This window comes from Schistocerca nitens, chromosome 4, assembly GCF_023898315.1.
Source record: "Schistocerca nitens isolate TAMUIC-IGC-003100 chromosome 4, iqSchNite1.1, whole genome shotgun sequence".
NCBI classification, from domain to species: domain Eukaryota; kingdom Metazoa; phylum Arthropoda; class Insecta; order Orthoptera; family Acrididae; genus Schistocerca; species Schistocerca nitens.
The window spans coordinates 958,947,551-958,964,725 of NC_064617.1; the positions used below are offsets into that span (position 1 = coordinate 958,947,551).

Here is a 17,175-nt window from a genome sequence, read left to right on the forward strand (position 1 = left end):
GCTTTATCCATCACAACAGAATGGTATGACTTATTGACCATTACTATTGCCGAATTTACAGCAATATTTTGCAGCAGAACATTATCTTCACAGCCAGTGAACATATTCTTGGACAAAAATTTTATTGCGGGGGTATTCAGACGTACTGGACTGTCGTTATTGGTGCAATGTAAACACAAAACGCTTTTTCACAATAGCTGCAGAAAATTTCAATGTCATAAAACTCTATTTCACAACGAGAGCTGAAGAACGTAGTTGCATCCAATGTTTGACATATCGTAGTAGTTTATGCATGGTGTGGCAACTGCGGCACTTCACCAAGCGAAATGTGGTAGGGAAAGTTGTCTCGCCATTAGTGTTACCTGGACAATCGCGTCACGTCCCCTCTGGCGAGCCAAACGTCGAAAGTCACAACTAATTTTAAATGCACTGTAAGTAATTAAACTTCCAGCAATACAGTAGCATTGTTTCAGAACAAACGTTTTTACCTGTTAGCATAAGGCTCACTAATACAAACAACAGTCAGTTATAACAGTGAGATCATAGACACAAGATTTGATGAGCTTCATTTACTATATTCTGAAAAAGCTTTTTCACTTATCCCCATGTTTGGTGCTGGTTTGTTCATAGAGTTCTATAAAATCCCTTTCTTCATGTGAAACAAGGACTAAACTGATCAGCGACATTTCATGCCTGATCCTTTACAATCTCATTGATTAAATGGGAAAGCAGTGTTTCCTTCTTCATACTGAATTACCAAATATCATTTTTACACATCAAATACCTTCCAGACATACAATATTGACCCTCAAGCCTTCAAAGCAAGGGTCATGTATATTACCACTGTTTGGAGTACTTTTATTGGTTGTATATATATATATATATATATATATATATATATATATATATATATATATATATATATATATATATATATAACAGAGGGAAACATTCCACGTGGAAAAAATATATCTAAAAAGAAAGATGATGAGACTTACCAAACAAAAGCGCTGGCAGGTCGATAGACACACAAACAAACACAAATATACACACAAAATTCAAGCTTTCGCAACAAACTGTTGCCTCATCAGGAAAGAGGGAAGGAGAGGGAAAGACGAAAGGATGTGGGTTTTAAGGGAGAGGGTAAGGAGTCATTCCAATCCCGGGAGCGGAAAGACTTACCTTAGGGGGAAAAAAGGACAGGTATACACTCGCGCGCACACACACACATATCCATCCACACATACAGACACAAGCAGACATATAATTATTTGCAATTTTCTTCACTGATATTTGATCTTCCAAAAATATATTTAACCAGATTTTATAGTCACAGCTATAGTATCCTCCAATCTTTTCTACATTTCCAAGAGATTAATTACAAGAGTGTCATTTCCATTAACATCACCACTGAAATTAAGCAGGATATCATTCAGAAGTCAAACACACTACAGCTAAAAACAAAAACATAGTTTTTTCCCTGTGAGCTTTATTTTACCATCAGTTTACACATATAAATAACCATATATTTTACATATAGTACAATGAAAAAAATTAGTTTTATTTCTTACAGAAACAAGTATTACACATTCTGATCAATCAGCTGCTACATTACTTGCAACTGTAATTTAACATCTCAAATTTTGAGGTACAACTGGAGGTATGCTTAAAAAAATAAATAAACAATCACAGACAATTTAGTACCATGACAATGTCTGCATTATGAGCTCTTTTATTGTGCTCTATGTTTTTACTATGCAAAGAGCATGAATTTATTGCACACATTTGTACTATAAATGACACAGACATGGCATTTTATACTCAATACATTCAGCTGAACATTTTGCGACAATTATCGTAAGGTACTACTAAATTGCTCCAACATGCTTAGTGACTCACAGGCACTAGTTAGGTTTATCACTTTCATTAATATCCATTTGTTGTATACTTTCACAGATGAAATTTTCAACAATCTTCATAAATGATTTAAGCTCTTTTCTTAGCCAAATTCCACACACCTAACAACAGCACCATTACTGGAAGGCTGGGAAGCTGGCTCAAAATTTTTTCTGTCATGGGCTTCACAGATTTGACTTTTTACATCACAAAATTTTATTTATTCTACTATACATAGTAACATCAATGACAACATTTCAGGACACATACAATATACTTTACACAGGTACTCGTAATGACAATACTCACACATACACAATGACAAAAACATGTTGATTCACTCACACTTTGCAGTTCAGATTTTAAATAAGTTAACCTTAACATTAACTCTGTCTTAGCATTTAGGCTTTTCATAACATACAAAAGGCACTAGTTTTAATCCATCTAGTTATTTCTTCTTTTATAGGATACTCACAGCCTTACTTAAGGTAAGATAGGGCTGAGAAGATCATAGTAGTGATTTAACTTTAATAATGTACAGTTATTAAGAGGCAATAGCCTCATAAGCTTAATGTGGGTAGTGAAACACTATTTTGGTAGGGAATAAGATGAAAAACAAAGTTAAAATTTCAACAGTGCTGTCTCTATGATCACCTCAGCCCTGATCAAGTTCTTATGATGTGTATCAGAACACACATCATTATTGTCAGCACAACAATGGCAATATTGCATGACTAGGTATCATTAAAATAATCCTGAGAATTCCTGTCCCATCATAATAATTTAGGCCGAAAAGTAATGTGAGGAGCCAAATATTTCTAATACAAAAGCTTAATGTGTAAATTGGATGTCATATTGCAGAAGCACAATGCTGCACACTTTTCTCTGAAACTTTTGGCACCTATATACATTACTATTAAACTTTTGGCACCAGTCTACCACTGTCCATCACATAAAATATTTAGATGATCTAAGTATTCTTACATAACAGTAATAAAATCATTTTTATAAAACAATTTAATTTTTTACAGTTTGCTTTGCTTTTTTTCCATTTCAGTAAGTCTGTCACAGGTGCACTGTTAATAGCCAACTAACTTAATTGCCATTAGTGTTAGTGCCAATTAAAATCATGCTAAAACTGAGTCAGAACTGGGGAAACTGAATAATTGTAGTTAAAACTGAGGACAGCAGTACTGTGAAGGAAATAACGATTATTCATTTAAACTTCACCTTAGACTTAGTATTAGGCTGGAGGCACAAAATGTGCAGATGCCGTAAACGAATTTGTTAATTTCAACAGTATATCAATAGGAACTTCCAGAACCTGCTGAATATTATCTTGAAATATGCAAATATAATAAATATAAAGAATAATTTGGCAATGACATTTGAGCAATGCTGGATGTTTTCTCCTTAAAGAAAGGGAAAAATCTGCGAACACAGAACACATGCTTTCAGTCATGAGCAAATTATATGCACACCAGTCTCTATACGCAAGGGCAGCTCAACATAAACCAAAATTACACTAAAATATTTTTCACATTTCTCTCACTGTGTAACTCAAAACTGCTTTGTGTTCACATGCTGCCACCGAGACAAATACAAGACTATTAGCATTTGACACACAAGCTCTTACTAGTTTCAACAACGCAGCTCCTCAAGATTCTGAGTACGATCTCTACACTTCTCACATTATAAACAAATCTTTATGCTACACTAACACTGTCTTAGACCCAACGTCAGTCAATAAATCACATAATAATGTAACACTGATAATTGTTCTGTTACTCTGCTTTCATTTTTAAACAGATATTAGCGAAAATATTAGTTTAATGTTTTGGACTCTAATGTAATTGGTTATTGTTTTCCAGTCTTTGAATGTAGTTTCCCAGTGGAAGCACATATTTTCAAAAGAAAAACGACTTAGCAGAATACGTGGTGTCTTGCATGTCACTATTGTCTGTATGTGACATATGTCTTGTATATTACAGTGAGCTTGGGAAACTATAGGGACAACATCTCAAGGCCAGATAACATTACTCAACAAAAATTGTTTGGCATACAATATGTTTCACTTTCCAGAAGATTAACTTGCAAATTTCTATTGCAAGTTAAACACATTCAGGCAACATATTTTATTTTAAAAAAGCTATTTTAATTAAACTGTTTGTATATCCTCTTATAATTTAAATATAAATCTACTTCCACATGTACACACAATGCCTTTACATTCTACATATATACATACGTACAATTATGTATATACATATACATTTACATTAATATAATATATTATTATATCTTGAATATTAACTACATATATTCATTTTTGCTGGCACTATCCAGCTGAACACAGTTCTGGCCACCAACACACACCACACACAGGCACACAAATATAACAGAATGAACAATTTTGCTATCACTTGTTTGTTTCAAATAAAGTTCTCTTCTCTTTGAAATTTTCCAAACATACTACTAAACAACAATCACCCAGAGAAATACATACATAAGTAAACTTATCAAACAAACACACAATTATCAAAACTAATATGCTAATTCATGTGCCTTGCTGTACAGTATCACTTTTACTGGTTGCTCATAGTGCTGAAGAGCACAGTAGCTCAGTGATGTTAATTCACTGAGCTTCAGCAAATTCACCTTCTATGACTTTATAGCAATATCCCCAGTAATCTTATTCCTTAAGCTATATACTAATCTATATTATCCACGACAGGATCCTATATTAGAAATTGTTCACAGAAAAGGCAACTAATATTTATATCCTAGACTGTAAGAGCTTGTAGTTCACGGCAGACTTCATGAGTTGAGTCTGCTGCCACCGCTGCAGCAGCTGTAATTACAGTTGTCTCAGATTCACAAGGTGACGAAGCCCGGACAGCAGTGCACGAGGGTGGTAATGATACAACTGCTGGACCATCACCTCCAGCTCTATCATCAGGGCTCGATGAATTTGCTGGAGCAGGTAAACGAGCTGTGGCTGCTCCCGCCACCGTTGCTGCTGGTTTTGGACCACCTCCTCCCCCGGCATAACGTCCACCATTATTCGGACCAGACTTGCGAGGTCCGTAGCGGCGTGGACCATCAGTGCCAGATGCTGACGTAGTTGACTGGAAGTATGTTGTCGCTGGACGAGGAGGCGCACCCTGGAACTGGTTTGAAGGGGTAGGAACAGGCTGAGGGAAGGGAGCCCGGGAACGAATGAGAGGTGAATATGGCAAGGGTGGTGGAGTATGAGCAGAGGGTGGGGACTGAGCCCGGCGATGTGCAGATGAACTTGCACCTGGCCCACGCCTACCAGCTGGAAACCCATACCGGGGTCCAGGTGGCCCAGCTCCTGCTGCAACACTGTTTGGGCGTATTGGTGTAGATGGTAGTGACGGAGGTTCTCGACGATACTGGGGGCGGCGCATACGGGGTTGCCTATAGGGTACAGGTGGGGCTGGCTGTGTACGTTGTTGCTGATGGTGGTGAGGATGGTTAAAGAAGACAGGTGTTCCATACATCACATGTGCTGAAGGGGTTGGTAACTGTCGAAACTGTGGGCCTAAACTACTATCATCACATGTCTGAAGAGGCACTACTGGTTGTGGCTGCTGCTGCTGCTGTTGTTGTTGCTGTTGCTGCTGATGGTGATTGTGGTGGTGGTGGTGCTGTTGCTGCAGTTTGAGTAAAGATACCACAGGGGGGGCTGAAGCAGGAGCTGGAGGCATGGGTGGGCAAGAGCCATCCTGTGAATGGGTCCCACTACAGTCACTATCGCGCTGCACACATCTTGTTTGGCCCACTTCAGATCGGCTGGAGCTGGAAGAACTATCCTACGAAATCCGGGCAGCTCATTACACTACTCTGAATATCACAATTTTCAAATGAGTATAAAGAAATGGATGTATATGGGCATTTTAAAGTAATCAAATTATCACAAACAAAAAAATTGCAATGTCTGCAATACACAACACTACATTAAGAAATAATGCACATTAAATAACAATGAAAATAACAATGAAAATTACACATACACATTACATATATATATAAATCATTACATTAGTAAATATAATAGAGGGAAACATTCCACGTGGGAAAAATATATCTAAAAACAAAGATGATGTAACTTACCAAACGAAAGCGTTGGTATGTTGATAGACACACAAATAAACACACACACACACACACACACACACACACACACACACACACACACACACACACACACAAAATTCAAGCTTTCGCAACCCATGGTTGCTTAATCAGGAAAGAGGGAAGGAGAGGGAAAGACGAAAGGATGTGGGTTTTAAGGGAGAGGGTAAGGAGTCACTCCAATCCCGGGAGCGGAAAGACTTACCTTAGGGGGAAAAAAAGGACACACACACACACACACACACACACACACAATCTGCACATATACAGACACAAGCAGACATTTGTAAAGGCAAAGGGTTTGGACAGAGATGTCAGTCGAGGCAGAAGTACAGAGGCAAAGATGATGTTGAATGACAGGTGAGGTATGAACAGCAGCAACTTGAAACTAGCGGAGGTTGAGGCCTGGTGGGTAACGGGAAGAGAGGATACACTGAAGGGTAAGTTCCCATCTCCGGAGTTGTGGGAAGTATCCAGATAACCCGGACGGTGTAACACTGTGCCAAGATGTGCTGGCTGTGCACCAAGGCATGTTTAGCCACAGGGGGATCCTCATTACCAACAAACACCATCTGCCCTTGTCCAATCATGCGAATGGACAGCTTGTTGCTGGTCATTTCCACATAGAAAGCTTCACAGTGTAGGCAGGTCAGTTGATAAATCACGTGGGTGCTTTCACACGTGGCTCTGCCTTTGATCATGTACAACCTTCCGGGTTACAGGACCAGATTAGGTGGCGGTAGGAAGGTGCATGGGACAGGTTTTACACTGGGGGCGGTTACAAGGGTAGGAGCCAGAGGGTAGGGAAGGTGGTTTGGGGATTTCATAGGGATGAACCAAGAGGTTACGAAGGTTAGGTGGACAGCGGAAGGACACTCTTGGTGGAGTGGGGAGGATTTCATGAAGGATGGATCTCATTTCAGGGCAGGATTTGAGCAAGTCATATCCCTGCTGGAGAGCCACATTCAGAGTCTGATCCAGTCCGATACTTTCCGGGCCGTTCATACCTCACCTGTCATCAACAACATCTTTGCCTCTGTAGTTCTGCCTCGACTGACATCTCTGCCCAAACTCTTTGCCTTTACAAATGTCTGCTTGTGTCTGTATATGTGCAGGTGTGTGCGTGTGCACGCGCGCGCCCCCACAGGTATACACGAAGTGTATACCTGTCGTTTTTTCCCCCCTAAGGTAAGTCTTTCCGCTTCCGGGATTGGACTGACTCCTTACCCTCTCCCTTAAAACCCACATCCTTTCGTCTTTCCCTCTCCTTCCCTCTTTCCTGATTAAGCAACCGTGGGTTGCGAAAGCTTGAATTTTGTGTGTGTATCAACATACCAACGCTTTCATTTGGTAAGTTACATCATCTTTGTTTTTAGATATACATTACATTAGGAACTTGACAGGTAAACAAACCATGACTATAAAAACATACTAATTTCTGAAGGAATTTACACTGGAAGAAGAATAATATTTTACAAGCAGAAATGGGGGACAGGTGTTTCTAGAAAGCTTACTACATAATGCAAGCTTTTGAAAGGTTTAAATATTATGGAAACAAACTATTTTAGATTAATAAAATATCTAACCATTCAGTTTACACATTGTGAAAATAATGACTCCAAATTTATGTACAATTTATAATGATAAATGTTAATGAAGCAATAGACTGCAACCAAAACACGCCTACTACACTTAAAGAAAAAAAGAGGTGCCACTACAGGAAGATTTTGCCAGACTGAACACTGTATGTCTTGTGATTGATGAGCATATCGAAAGACTGAAAGACAAAGAAGCGTGTGCACGTTATTCAGGGGGGAGGGGGCAGGGGCAATATAAATAAGCACAAGAAAGTAACAAGTATAGCAAGGATAAAAGTAATTATGGAGGTAGGATAAGATGTGACCCATACTGATGTGAAGAGACTGGAAAAGGAGGGAGGCAGAAAATTAACAAATCTAACAATGAAAGAGGCAATTCATAAACACTCTCTCTCTCTCTCTCTCTCTCTCTCTCTCTCTCTCTCTCTCTCTCTCTGTGTGTGTGTGTGTGTGTGTGTGTGTGTGTGTGTGTGTGTGTGTGTGTGTGTGCGCGCGCGCGCGCGCGTGTGCTCATCAGCAATATGCTGGAAGCTGTACACAGAAACTTATCAAGCAAGAAGTAAGATGGAAGTTCACTTATTACATCCAATGAGTGTACAAGTACTTGGGTACAAATTTCTGCACCACACTTGTTTTCCAGCTTTGCCCCTGACAGCACTACCTTTATGCAGCAGATTCTTCAAATGAAAGAAAAGAAAATTTGCACAAAGCTTTGTGTAAGGGTATGGCACCTTCAGTGTTGTTTCTGGTTAACTGTGGACCAACAACAGGCAGCAATGTAAGTCTGTCGATTTTCATATTGTAGGAACCCAACAAATGGATAAAGCTCTATGGACTTTCCTCAGATGAGTTAAGCAAGCACTTGTTTGTGATATGCAATGGCAACTTTCCTATGCAGGAGGGACTTACACTGAAAGCATTTCAAAGTAATACAGACGTAATAGATTGAGTATAAGGGTTCTTTTATGACTTGCAATGATGAAGCAAGGTTTCATCACTAGTAATCACTATTCTAGCCTTCCGACAGTTCGTTACTAGTTTGTGTGTCTGCATAAAAACCTCTATAGTGAGTCATCAACACCTCTGCCAATGTATCCTTCACTATTCAGTGAACTTTCCTTATCAGGAGTTCATCAACAATGCTAGCCATTATACTGCTGACAAGTCAATTTGAAGAACAAAACTGCTATGCACCATATAAGAACGTCTTCACTGTGTCAGCTGCAACTTTTCTTCTGCATACAGAAATCTGCCACTAAAACTTCAAAATGAAAATAATTCACCTTCAAACTACACTAGTATTGAAAATAGCTTTTGCTTGATTTGTCTCTGTCAGGTAAAACTTTAACCATTGCCACAGTACTGTACAGTATAGAAGGTAAGTGGAAGAAATGACACTTTTATTCAGAGACAATAATTACACTGCAGCCACCGCAATTTATGATGGTTCCCTGAACATTACAAAAGACATATTTCTCAATAGGGTGCTCTGCAATGTGCGCTCATGCTGGCTATGAAGTTAGTAAGGAGCTATTGTGGTATGGCATTCCATTCTTCCACCAGCACAATTGACAACTGCTGGATGATCGTTGGTGCACGAGTATATTATGCAGATTGACTCCCAAATGCATCTTACACATGCCTAATGGGATTTAGCCCTTTATAGGTTTGTGGCGATTTTTCGACATCACGTAGGGCACATTTTCTCACAGATTTAAGTTGTGATTTAGTCCTTATGGTTCCAGCACATCAGTGAGAACGTTTTGTGGTTGGAAAAATAGCCACAATGCAGTTCACTAAGTTCTCAACAGATGGCAGGGGCACATTTGCTTGTGGTTGAAAAATCGACCACATAATGCTGCCAACCGCATCAGAGGCATTTATCACCTTTGTTACTTTAGAGGCAAGCATATTGTTGTTGTTACATGCATTTTACCCATTGTAGTCATCCTCTGAAGTGCTATCTTTGGAAAAACATCAATAGTGCCTTGAAATCTAAAGTTAGTAATCTTCAAATAAACGATCTGCAATTACACTGTTGAGCAAGCTATTCTGCTGAAATACAGGGCTGTCTGCTTTTGTAAACTGTGACCCAGGAAGGTGTAGTCATTTTCATACGTGCTTATTGATAAGTGAAATGTTGAAAGAACATCACAGAACTTGACATGCAGCCAGTAACTTTACTGCTGAGATGTTATTTTCAAGTTGTATGCACATTTGGCATGCTGCAGTACAGAGTTGGACATCCTACATTTTCTTCTGCTTGGCATCAAGACGATTTGCTTTAGAGTAATTCTTATTTACTAAATATCTATCGTAGCTGTTTGTACTATGTACTATAAGAGCATTCAATGTTTTTTATGGTTATTATTTTCTTTTGAGGTCAATAATGGGTACATCAGCGTAATTTCTTTTGTAGTGAAATGGCTAGACAAAGACTGAATGAAGCAGAGATACTGCACATTCTTGAAGATTCATGTTCTGATGTTTCTTCAGATGATTCTGAGTATGGGGGTGAGACAAATGCAGAAGATTCACAGATTCATCCTGAACCCAGGGCCAGTCAGTGCCTCCCTGATAGTTCATCCTGTGCAGGGTGGCAGTTTGACAGAGGAATTAGACTTCAATGACAGTACCTGTGATGAACATGAAGAACCTGCGGTTATTACTCAGCCTCCACATTCCTTGACAAGTTCTGCAACTCATTCAGATAGTGACTCAGAGACTGATGGCACAGCAGTAACACAGGGGCAATATCAGTTCACTAAATATGGAAGTGAACCAAGAAAATTGAGTGGCAGTGTTTATAGTGAATATTTTGGGCCAAATGTTCCAGTAAATTTAAGTTCCCCATCTGAGATATTTTCACTGTTCCCCCCCCGACACTTTTTCCAATTTCATAGTTGCTCAGTCCAACATGTATGCTATTCAGAGAACAGCAGCTCTTAGTCTGAACTTAGAGGAGCTGAAAACCTTTATTGGTATACTAATTATAATGGGATTCCATTCTCTTCTGAGCATCCGCCAGTATTGGTCAACTGACCAAAACTTTCATGTACCAAGAATTGCAAATGTAATGTCAATGAAACCATTTCTAAAAATTGTTCGTTATTTGCATCTGAATGACAATGAAAAGATGGCCAGTAAAGGCACTCCAAGCTGTGACAAACTTTATAAAGTAAGACCACTCTTGAGTCACGTGAATGAAGTTTTCAGAGCATCATTCAGTCCAAATTGATTCCTTTCAGTAGATGAAAGTATGGTAGCATTCAAAGGCAGGACCTCTCTCAACCAGTACATGCCACTCAAACTAATAAAGCATGGCTACAAAGTTTTTGCTTTATGCTGCTCTGTAACAGGATACGTGTTGAACATTCAGATTTATGAAGGAAAGACTTATGAACATGATACACCCTTGCGTGAAAAAGTTGTATTGTCACTTTCATCATCGTTCCAACATCATGGATAATGTTTGTTTTAGGATCGTTTTTTTTCCTCCAGCTTCCGTCTCCTATCTAAATTTTTGCAGAAAGTTATTTTTGAGTTTGGGACGATTTTATCTTCGAGGAGGTATTTCCCAAAGGGAAGTCTTTCAACCAATGTTAGGAGATGTGTAACAAAATGGAAAGACAGGGTACTAAATCAGTCATTGTTGCAAGCAGTATGCACAGTCCTACAGAATTTGTTACACGTCGTGACAAGAAGGGGAGGAAGCAAATGATCCCTTGCCCTCGAGCCATTGCTGATTTACAACTGCTATATGGGTGGTGTAGACAGATTTGACCAGCATCACGCATTCTACACTGTAGCAGAGAAGTCGAGACAGGGATGAATGAAAATTTTTTGTTAGTTTATAGATGCAGCAATAGTGAATGCCTATGTTCTGCACAAAGAAACCAGCAAACTAGCCATGCACAGCAAACAGCAGTTATATTTAACATTCCAGAGCATACTGATTAATGAAGTAATAGGTAGTTCTTGTTCCAAATCAAGGTTGGCAACTATACCACACCCAAGAGTCCTTATTAGTAAGAATAAATCACACATCACTTCCAAGGTCAGCTTGTCTCCCACTACTGCAGCACTCATGTCTATGAAAGGTACTTCAAGGAGGTGCACAATGTGCATTACCCAAGCCAAACCGAAAAGAAGTTCCTGCAAGGTAGCACTTTACAAGTAATGCTTTGCACCATTTCACAGTATGAAATGACTGAGTGTTATTGGATGCACTTTGCTTAGTCATCAAAATAATTTTGAAAGGTAGATTTTGTTCAAAGTTTTTGTTTTAATGTTAAACCCAGGAATAAAATTGTTTACCTCCTTCAAGAGATGACATTTTATTAATATGAGTTAAATATATGAGTCTAAAGACATTCAGGCAGTGATTGTGACCTTAAATGGTTTGTGGTTGATTTTTTTGCCGAGCAAAAAATTCGTAAAAATTCAATTTTTGTTTGTCAGTGTACAAAGCGATATTTTCCTGTTTCCATGTGTAAATAGAAACTTAGTAATATTAATACTGCTGCTGTGAAGGAAAAAATTGCTGTGCCCTATTATATATATGGGGGGGGGGGGGGGCAGTGCACACACAGGGAAGGAGTACAGTGTCACAACGACCAATGAGAGTGCCTTGTTCGAAGGTCTGGATGACACCATGCCTATGCAACTTTAAGCCTTCCCACACTATGACACCTTGACCCCCAAAACTATCATGTTTGACAATGTTCCTGGGTGCATTACATGTTCCCATCTCTTGCCATATGAGGGTACATTCAAAATCTAGGCAAACAATCTCCTCTCTCATCCAAGCAAATCACGTGACAACTCCTTGCTGGTTTGGCCCCTATGCTATGCACCATTGCATATCTGAACACTGTACACTCACTGTTCTCCTTCCCCATGTGCACCTTTTCTGGGATGCAACTGGACCCGACATCATTTTATTAATGACAATGCACAAATGCATCGCACGGTGCAGGTGGAGCAGCTCTGAGAGGATATTTGGCGAATGGACTGGCCTGCCCGATTCCCAACTTAAATCCCATCGAGCATGTGTGGGATGCATTGGGCGAAACTTATTTCAACACGTTCGCATGCATAAACGACCATCCAGCAGTTTGTCAACTGTGTTGGTGGAGCAGTTTGTCAACTGTGTTGGTGGAGGAATGGAATGCCCTACCAAATGATCTCTTTACCAACCTCGTGGCCAGTACGAGAGCATATTCCACAACATTCACTGGCATCTGTGATCAACATACACCCAATTAAGAGCCACTAAAGCACAATTACTGAACATGGTTTTCCAAAATGCCTTCACCAAAGAGGACGAAGTAAATATTCCAGAATCCATATCAAGAACAACTACCAAGATGAGCAAATATCCTCAGTGTAGCAAAGCATATTGGTCACTTAATAAAGGCAATGCCTCCAATCCAGATTTTACATCAGTTAAAAGTTCCCATCAGAGTCTGCTGATACAATAGCTCCATACTTAGTTATCATGTAGAACCAGTTGCTAGTCAAAAGATCTGTATTTAAAGGCTGGAAAGTTGCACAAGTCACACCAACACTCAAGAAAGGAAAACTGATATGGGTCTGTAATCCAGTGGATTACTCTAACATTGATTTGCAGTAGGATTTAGTAACATCTACTGTGTTCGAACATTATGAATTATCTACAAGAACAATATTTCTTGACAAATAGCCACCACAGTTCAGACAATATCATTCTTGTGGAACAAAATTAGCCCTTTTTCTCATGATGTAATGAGTGCTATTGACAGAAGCGCTGTGTCGGCGATAGCTACACAAACAAAAGCTACAGAGCTTTGCTAGCTTTCAGAATGAACTTCCTTTTTCAAGCGTGTAGGAGAATCGTGCGCGTGTGCGCAGACAGCTGGGCACATGATTTCACAGACTAAGGCGTGCGATAGACACACACAACTAGCTGACAAGAATTGGGTGAGGTACTGTGGCAGGCGACAGTGTGTATGCACACAATATTGGAAAGGAGGTGTGTGGGGGTGGGGTGGGGTGTGGTGGTGGGGGGGGGGGGGGGCAGTGAATTACGTTAGGTTTAAGCCAGGGAGGTTACAGGAGTCATACTGTAAGGATAGCTCCCCTCTGCACAGCTCAGAAAAGCTGCTGCTGGTGGGGAGGATCCAGAAGACTGGTTGTGAAGCAGTCACTGAAATCTCTTATCTTGTAGTCTGCTGCGTGTTGTGTGTCTGGGTGGTCCACCATGTTTTTGGTAACAGTTTGGCAGTGGCCCTAGTAGGTGGCTCTAGTTGATAGCTGGTTGGTTGTCATACCAAAGTAAAATGCTGTGCAGTGGTTGCAGCAGAGCTGGTATATAACATGTCTGTGCAGGTACTGTTTGGTGGGTCTGATGTGGACCGAGGTATGGATGGAGCCATCTGAGAGGAGTAAGGTGGCACAATGTGTGGGGAAGACCACATGCAGTGAATGGTAGAACAGGTGTTGAGGTCGTGGAGGAAAGAGGATAAGGTGTATTATAAAGATGTCATCAATAACCTGAACCAGACCAGGCTTTTGGGGTTTTGGGAAGCTAGGAATGTTCTAGAGGGAACATTCCAACCCTCTCCCTGCCTCCCACTTCTCTCCATCCCTCACCCGACTGCACCCTGGCCATAACCTCACCCCAGCACTTTCACTGTGGACCAGGAAACAGCTGGCAATCAACTGAGCACAATGTAAAGAGGCAGGGTGTGCGTGTGTGTGCGCGCATGTGCATGTGCATGTTTCTCCTACAAGGGTGAAAAAGGGAAGTTCCATCTGAAAGATAGCAAAGCTCTGTACCTTTTGTTTGTGTCTTATCAATGATGTAGAGCTTCTGCCTTTGGGTGATTGGTCTCCTTTATTCCTCAATTTCAAACATATTTCTTTTCCATTGAAGTTATTTGTGTTTTTAATTTCTATGACTACTCTGCACATGACTACTCTGCACATCCTAGTATAGTAATGATTGGATTTGAATAAAACCACATTGCCTCAAGACCAAATTTGACACTACTACTCCTGTCCCAGTGCAGAATCTTATAATGCCAATTTATCCATGTTTCCTGGATTGAAGTTACTCTTGTCCTCCTTAATCAGTGTCAACGCTATCTTTAGTACCTATTTACATTTAGCTGCATATGCAAGGGATTTTATGTGCTATTACTATGGCATCTAGTATATACACATCCTTCCCAATGTTCAAATATTCATGCACCTTCCTTGCTGGTTTATACACTGTTTCAATACTGCGTCATCTCAGCAGGCTGGTGATGACATCTGTGACTTATTACAAATGGGAGTAAAACTTTCTCTTTCATTCTTTTTCACTAGGATCTCCAGACCTTTTAACATGCATTTATCTCTCTATTAGAGTCGAGTTTCTTTTGAAACTTCGGGGATTAATAACAATACGGAAAGGATACGTTTACTCACCACAGTAGTTAGTAGAGTTCTGACGGGACCTTTATCAGAAGTAGGAAAAACACACACACACACACACACACACACACACACACACACACACACACACACTATCATTTCCTGACTGTAACTGCACCTTAGGTTAGCTGTGACCTAGCTGGAGTGCGTACTGGAGTTAGGTGATGAGGCACAGAGAAGGGGGAAAGGATTTTGTTCATGTGTTGAGAGGATAGTATATGTGCATAGTACTGGAGTGGGAGCAGGGGAGGAACTACACAGGTGGAGGGCAGGCACTAGTGAAACTTAGGCCGGGGGGGGAGGGGGGGGCAGGGGGGTACGGGAATGAAGTATATGTTGCAGAGGGTGTCCTCATCTGCACATTTCAGAAAACCTGGTGTGGGTGGGATGAAACTAGATGACACAGGTTGTGAAGCAGTCATCAAAGTGAAGCACACTGAGTTGGGCAGAATGCTCAGCAACTAGGTGGTCCTGGTGTCTGACAGTTTTGCAGTGGAGATTTAAATGGACAGACAGCTTGTTATTCATCATCCTCACACAGGATACAGAACAGTGGTTGCAGCTTATATGGGGTAGGAGATTCCTGTGGCAGGACTGAAGTAGGTAGTATGGGACACATCTTTCGTCTAGCTCTACTGCAGAAGGATAATGCACAGATTAGGTGGGTTGCTTAATACCACTGTGGAAGAGGTGTGGAGGATAGTGGGATGTTATTTCTCATTTCAGTGCACAATGAGAGGTAGTTGAAATCCTGTCAGAGAACGAGGTTCAGTTCCTCCAATCCTGGGTGGTACTGAGTCATGAGATGAGTGCTCCTTTGTGGTTGGACAATGGGTATGTGGTGTATGGTAAGTGATCTGTGTATGCAAGGTACAGGAGGTATGTTTCTAGACAAGATTGGGAGGTTAATTTCTGTCTGTTAAGGCTTCAATGAGACTCTTAGCATATTTGGAGGGGGACTGCTTCCCACTGCAGATTCGATGACCACAGGTGGTTGGCCTGTATGGAAAAGACTGCTCAGTATGGAATGGGTGACAGTTGTCAAAGTCGAGGTATTGTTGGTATAGTTAACGTCACAATAAATGGCAGTCAAGTTTAGCCTTGTTCTGTACATCTACATCACTCATTATCCGACAACCACGAGCTTTCAGTAGTGTTCTTACCACTTTGCTATGGATGTTTTATACAATGTGAGCATGAAACATGATCGTAATGAGTTGTTTAGTGAATTTTTATTCCATTTGTTGCGAGTTGCCACTGCTGATCATGGTGGTAAGCAATAAGTCCTGTATAAACAAGTGAGAGACATAATTTGCAGGACTCACACTTTCCTCGAGTGCAGGCACATGTATGCCATAACTTGAAACAGGCAACAAGCAATCGCCGTCCACGTATTGAATTGTGCTAACTGCAATCATTCCTGAATCTGAGTATAGTAGATTGGACTTTTTAATGTCCCCACAGCAAATACCCACCCTCTACCACGCACCAATTAATCATTTTCAATCAAACCATCCACATTCATTCACTTTGGAAAAGTTATCTGAGCTGATTTTCTCGTAATATATGCGGCAACAGCTCGTCGATGCTAAAGTATTTTCTAGTGCGTTTATTCTTTGAAATAACAGAGATGCATATTTGCATTCTCCATGGTTGTTAGAATGGTAACTATGACAGCTTCTGGAGTATCTGTTGAGGGATTAACGTGTTTCTGAGAGATACATATTCTGCTTTTCTTCTCGCTAAAGCAAGCCAATTAACATTTGTGCCACTAGCGGTTTGTTTGAAGAGAAAGAGACTGTAAATGGAAAATATAAGACATGGAAGCACCGGAGATCTGGACATGTAATGGAGATGGATTTAATACACAATTTCCTTCATAGATAAGGTTTGTGACTTTTTTGCTCTGGAGTGAATGAACGAATGAGTTTTTTCTGAATCATTTGATGATCACGTTGGCCCTGTAATTAGTGGGGAAGTTTCAGCTGTGTCGAAGAGAGCCTGCAATCACTGAGTCTGTGTTAAATCGTCCAAAAAGGCTTCGTACACATCTGGAATTTGCAAT

General features: G+C 40.3%; 1 protein-coding gene across 4 annotated transcripts in view; it reads right to left on the bottom strand.

The window, feature by feature from the left end:
* Window positions 1–1,492: 1,492 nt before the first annotated feature.
* Window positions 1,493–17,175, bottom strand: part of LOC126253638 (atrophin-1) — a 154,266-nt gene continuing 138,583 nt past the window's right edge. For 3 of the 4 annotated variants that reach the window (XM_049955125.1, XM_049955126.1, XM_049955127.1), the window contains exon 10: window positions 1,493–5,732. In XM_049955125.1, the coding sequence (XP_049811082.1) occupies window positions 4,680–5,732 (1,053 nt within the window). In that variant the 3' untranslated portion in view covers window positions 1,493–4,679. The remainder of the gene's footprint in view (window positions 5,733–17,175) is intronic. The other variant, XM_049955128.1, reaches the window with a different exon arrangement.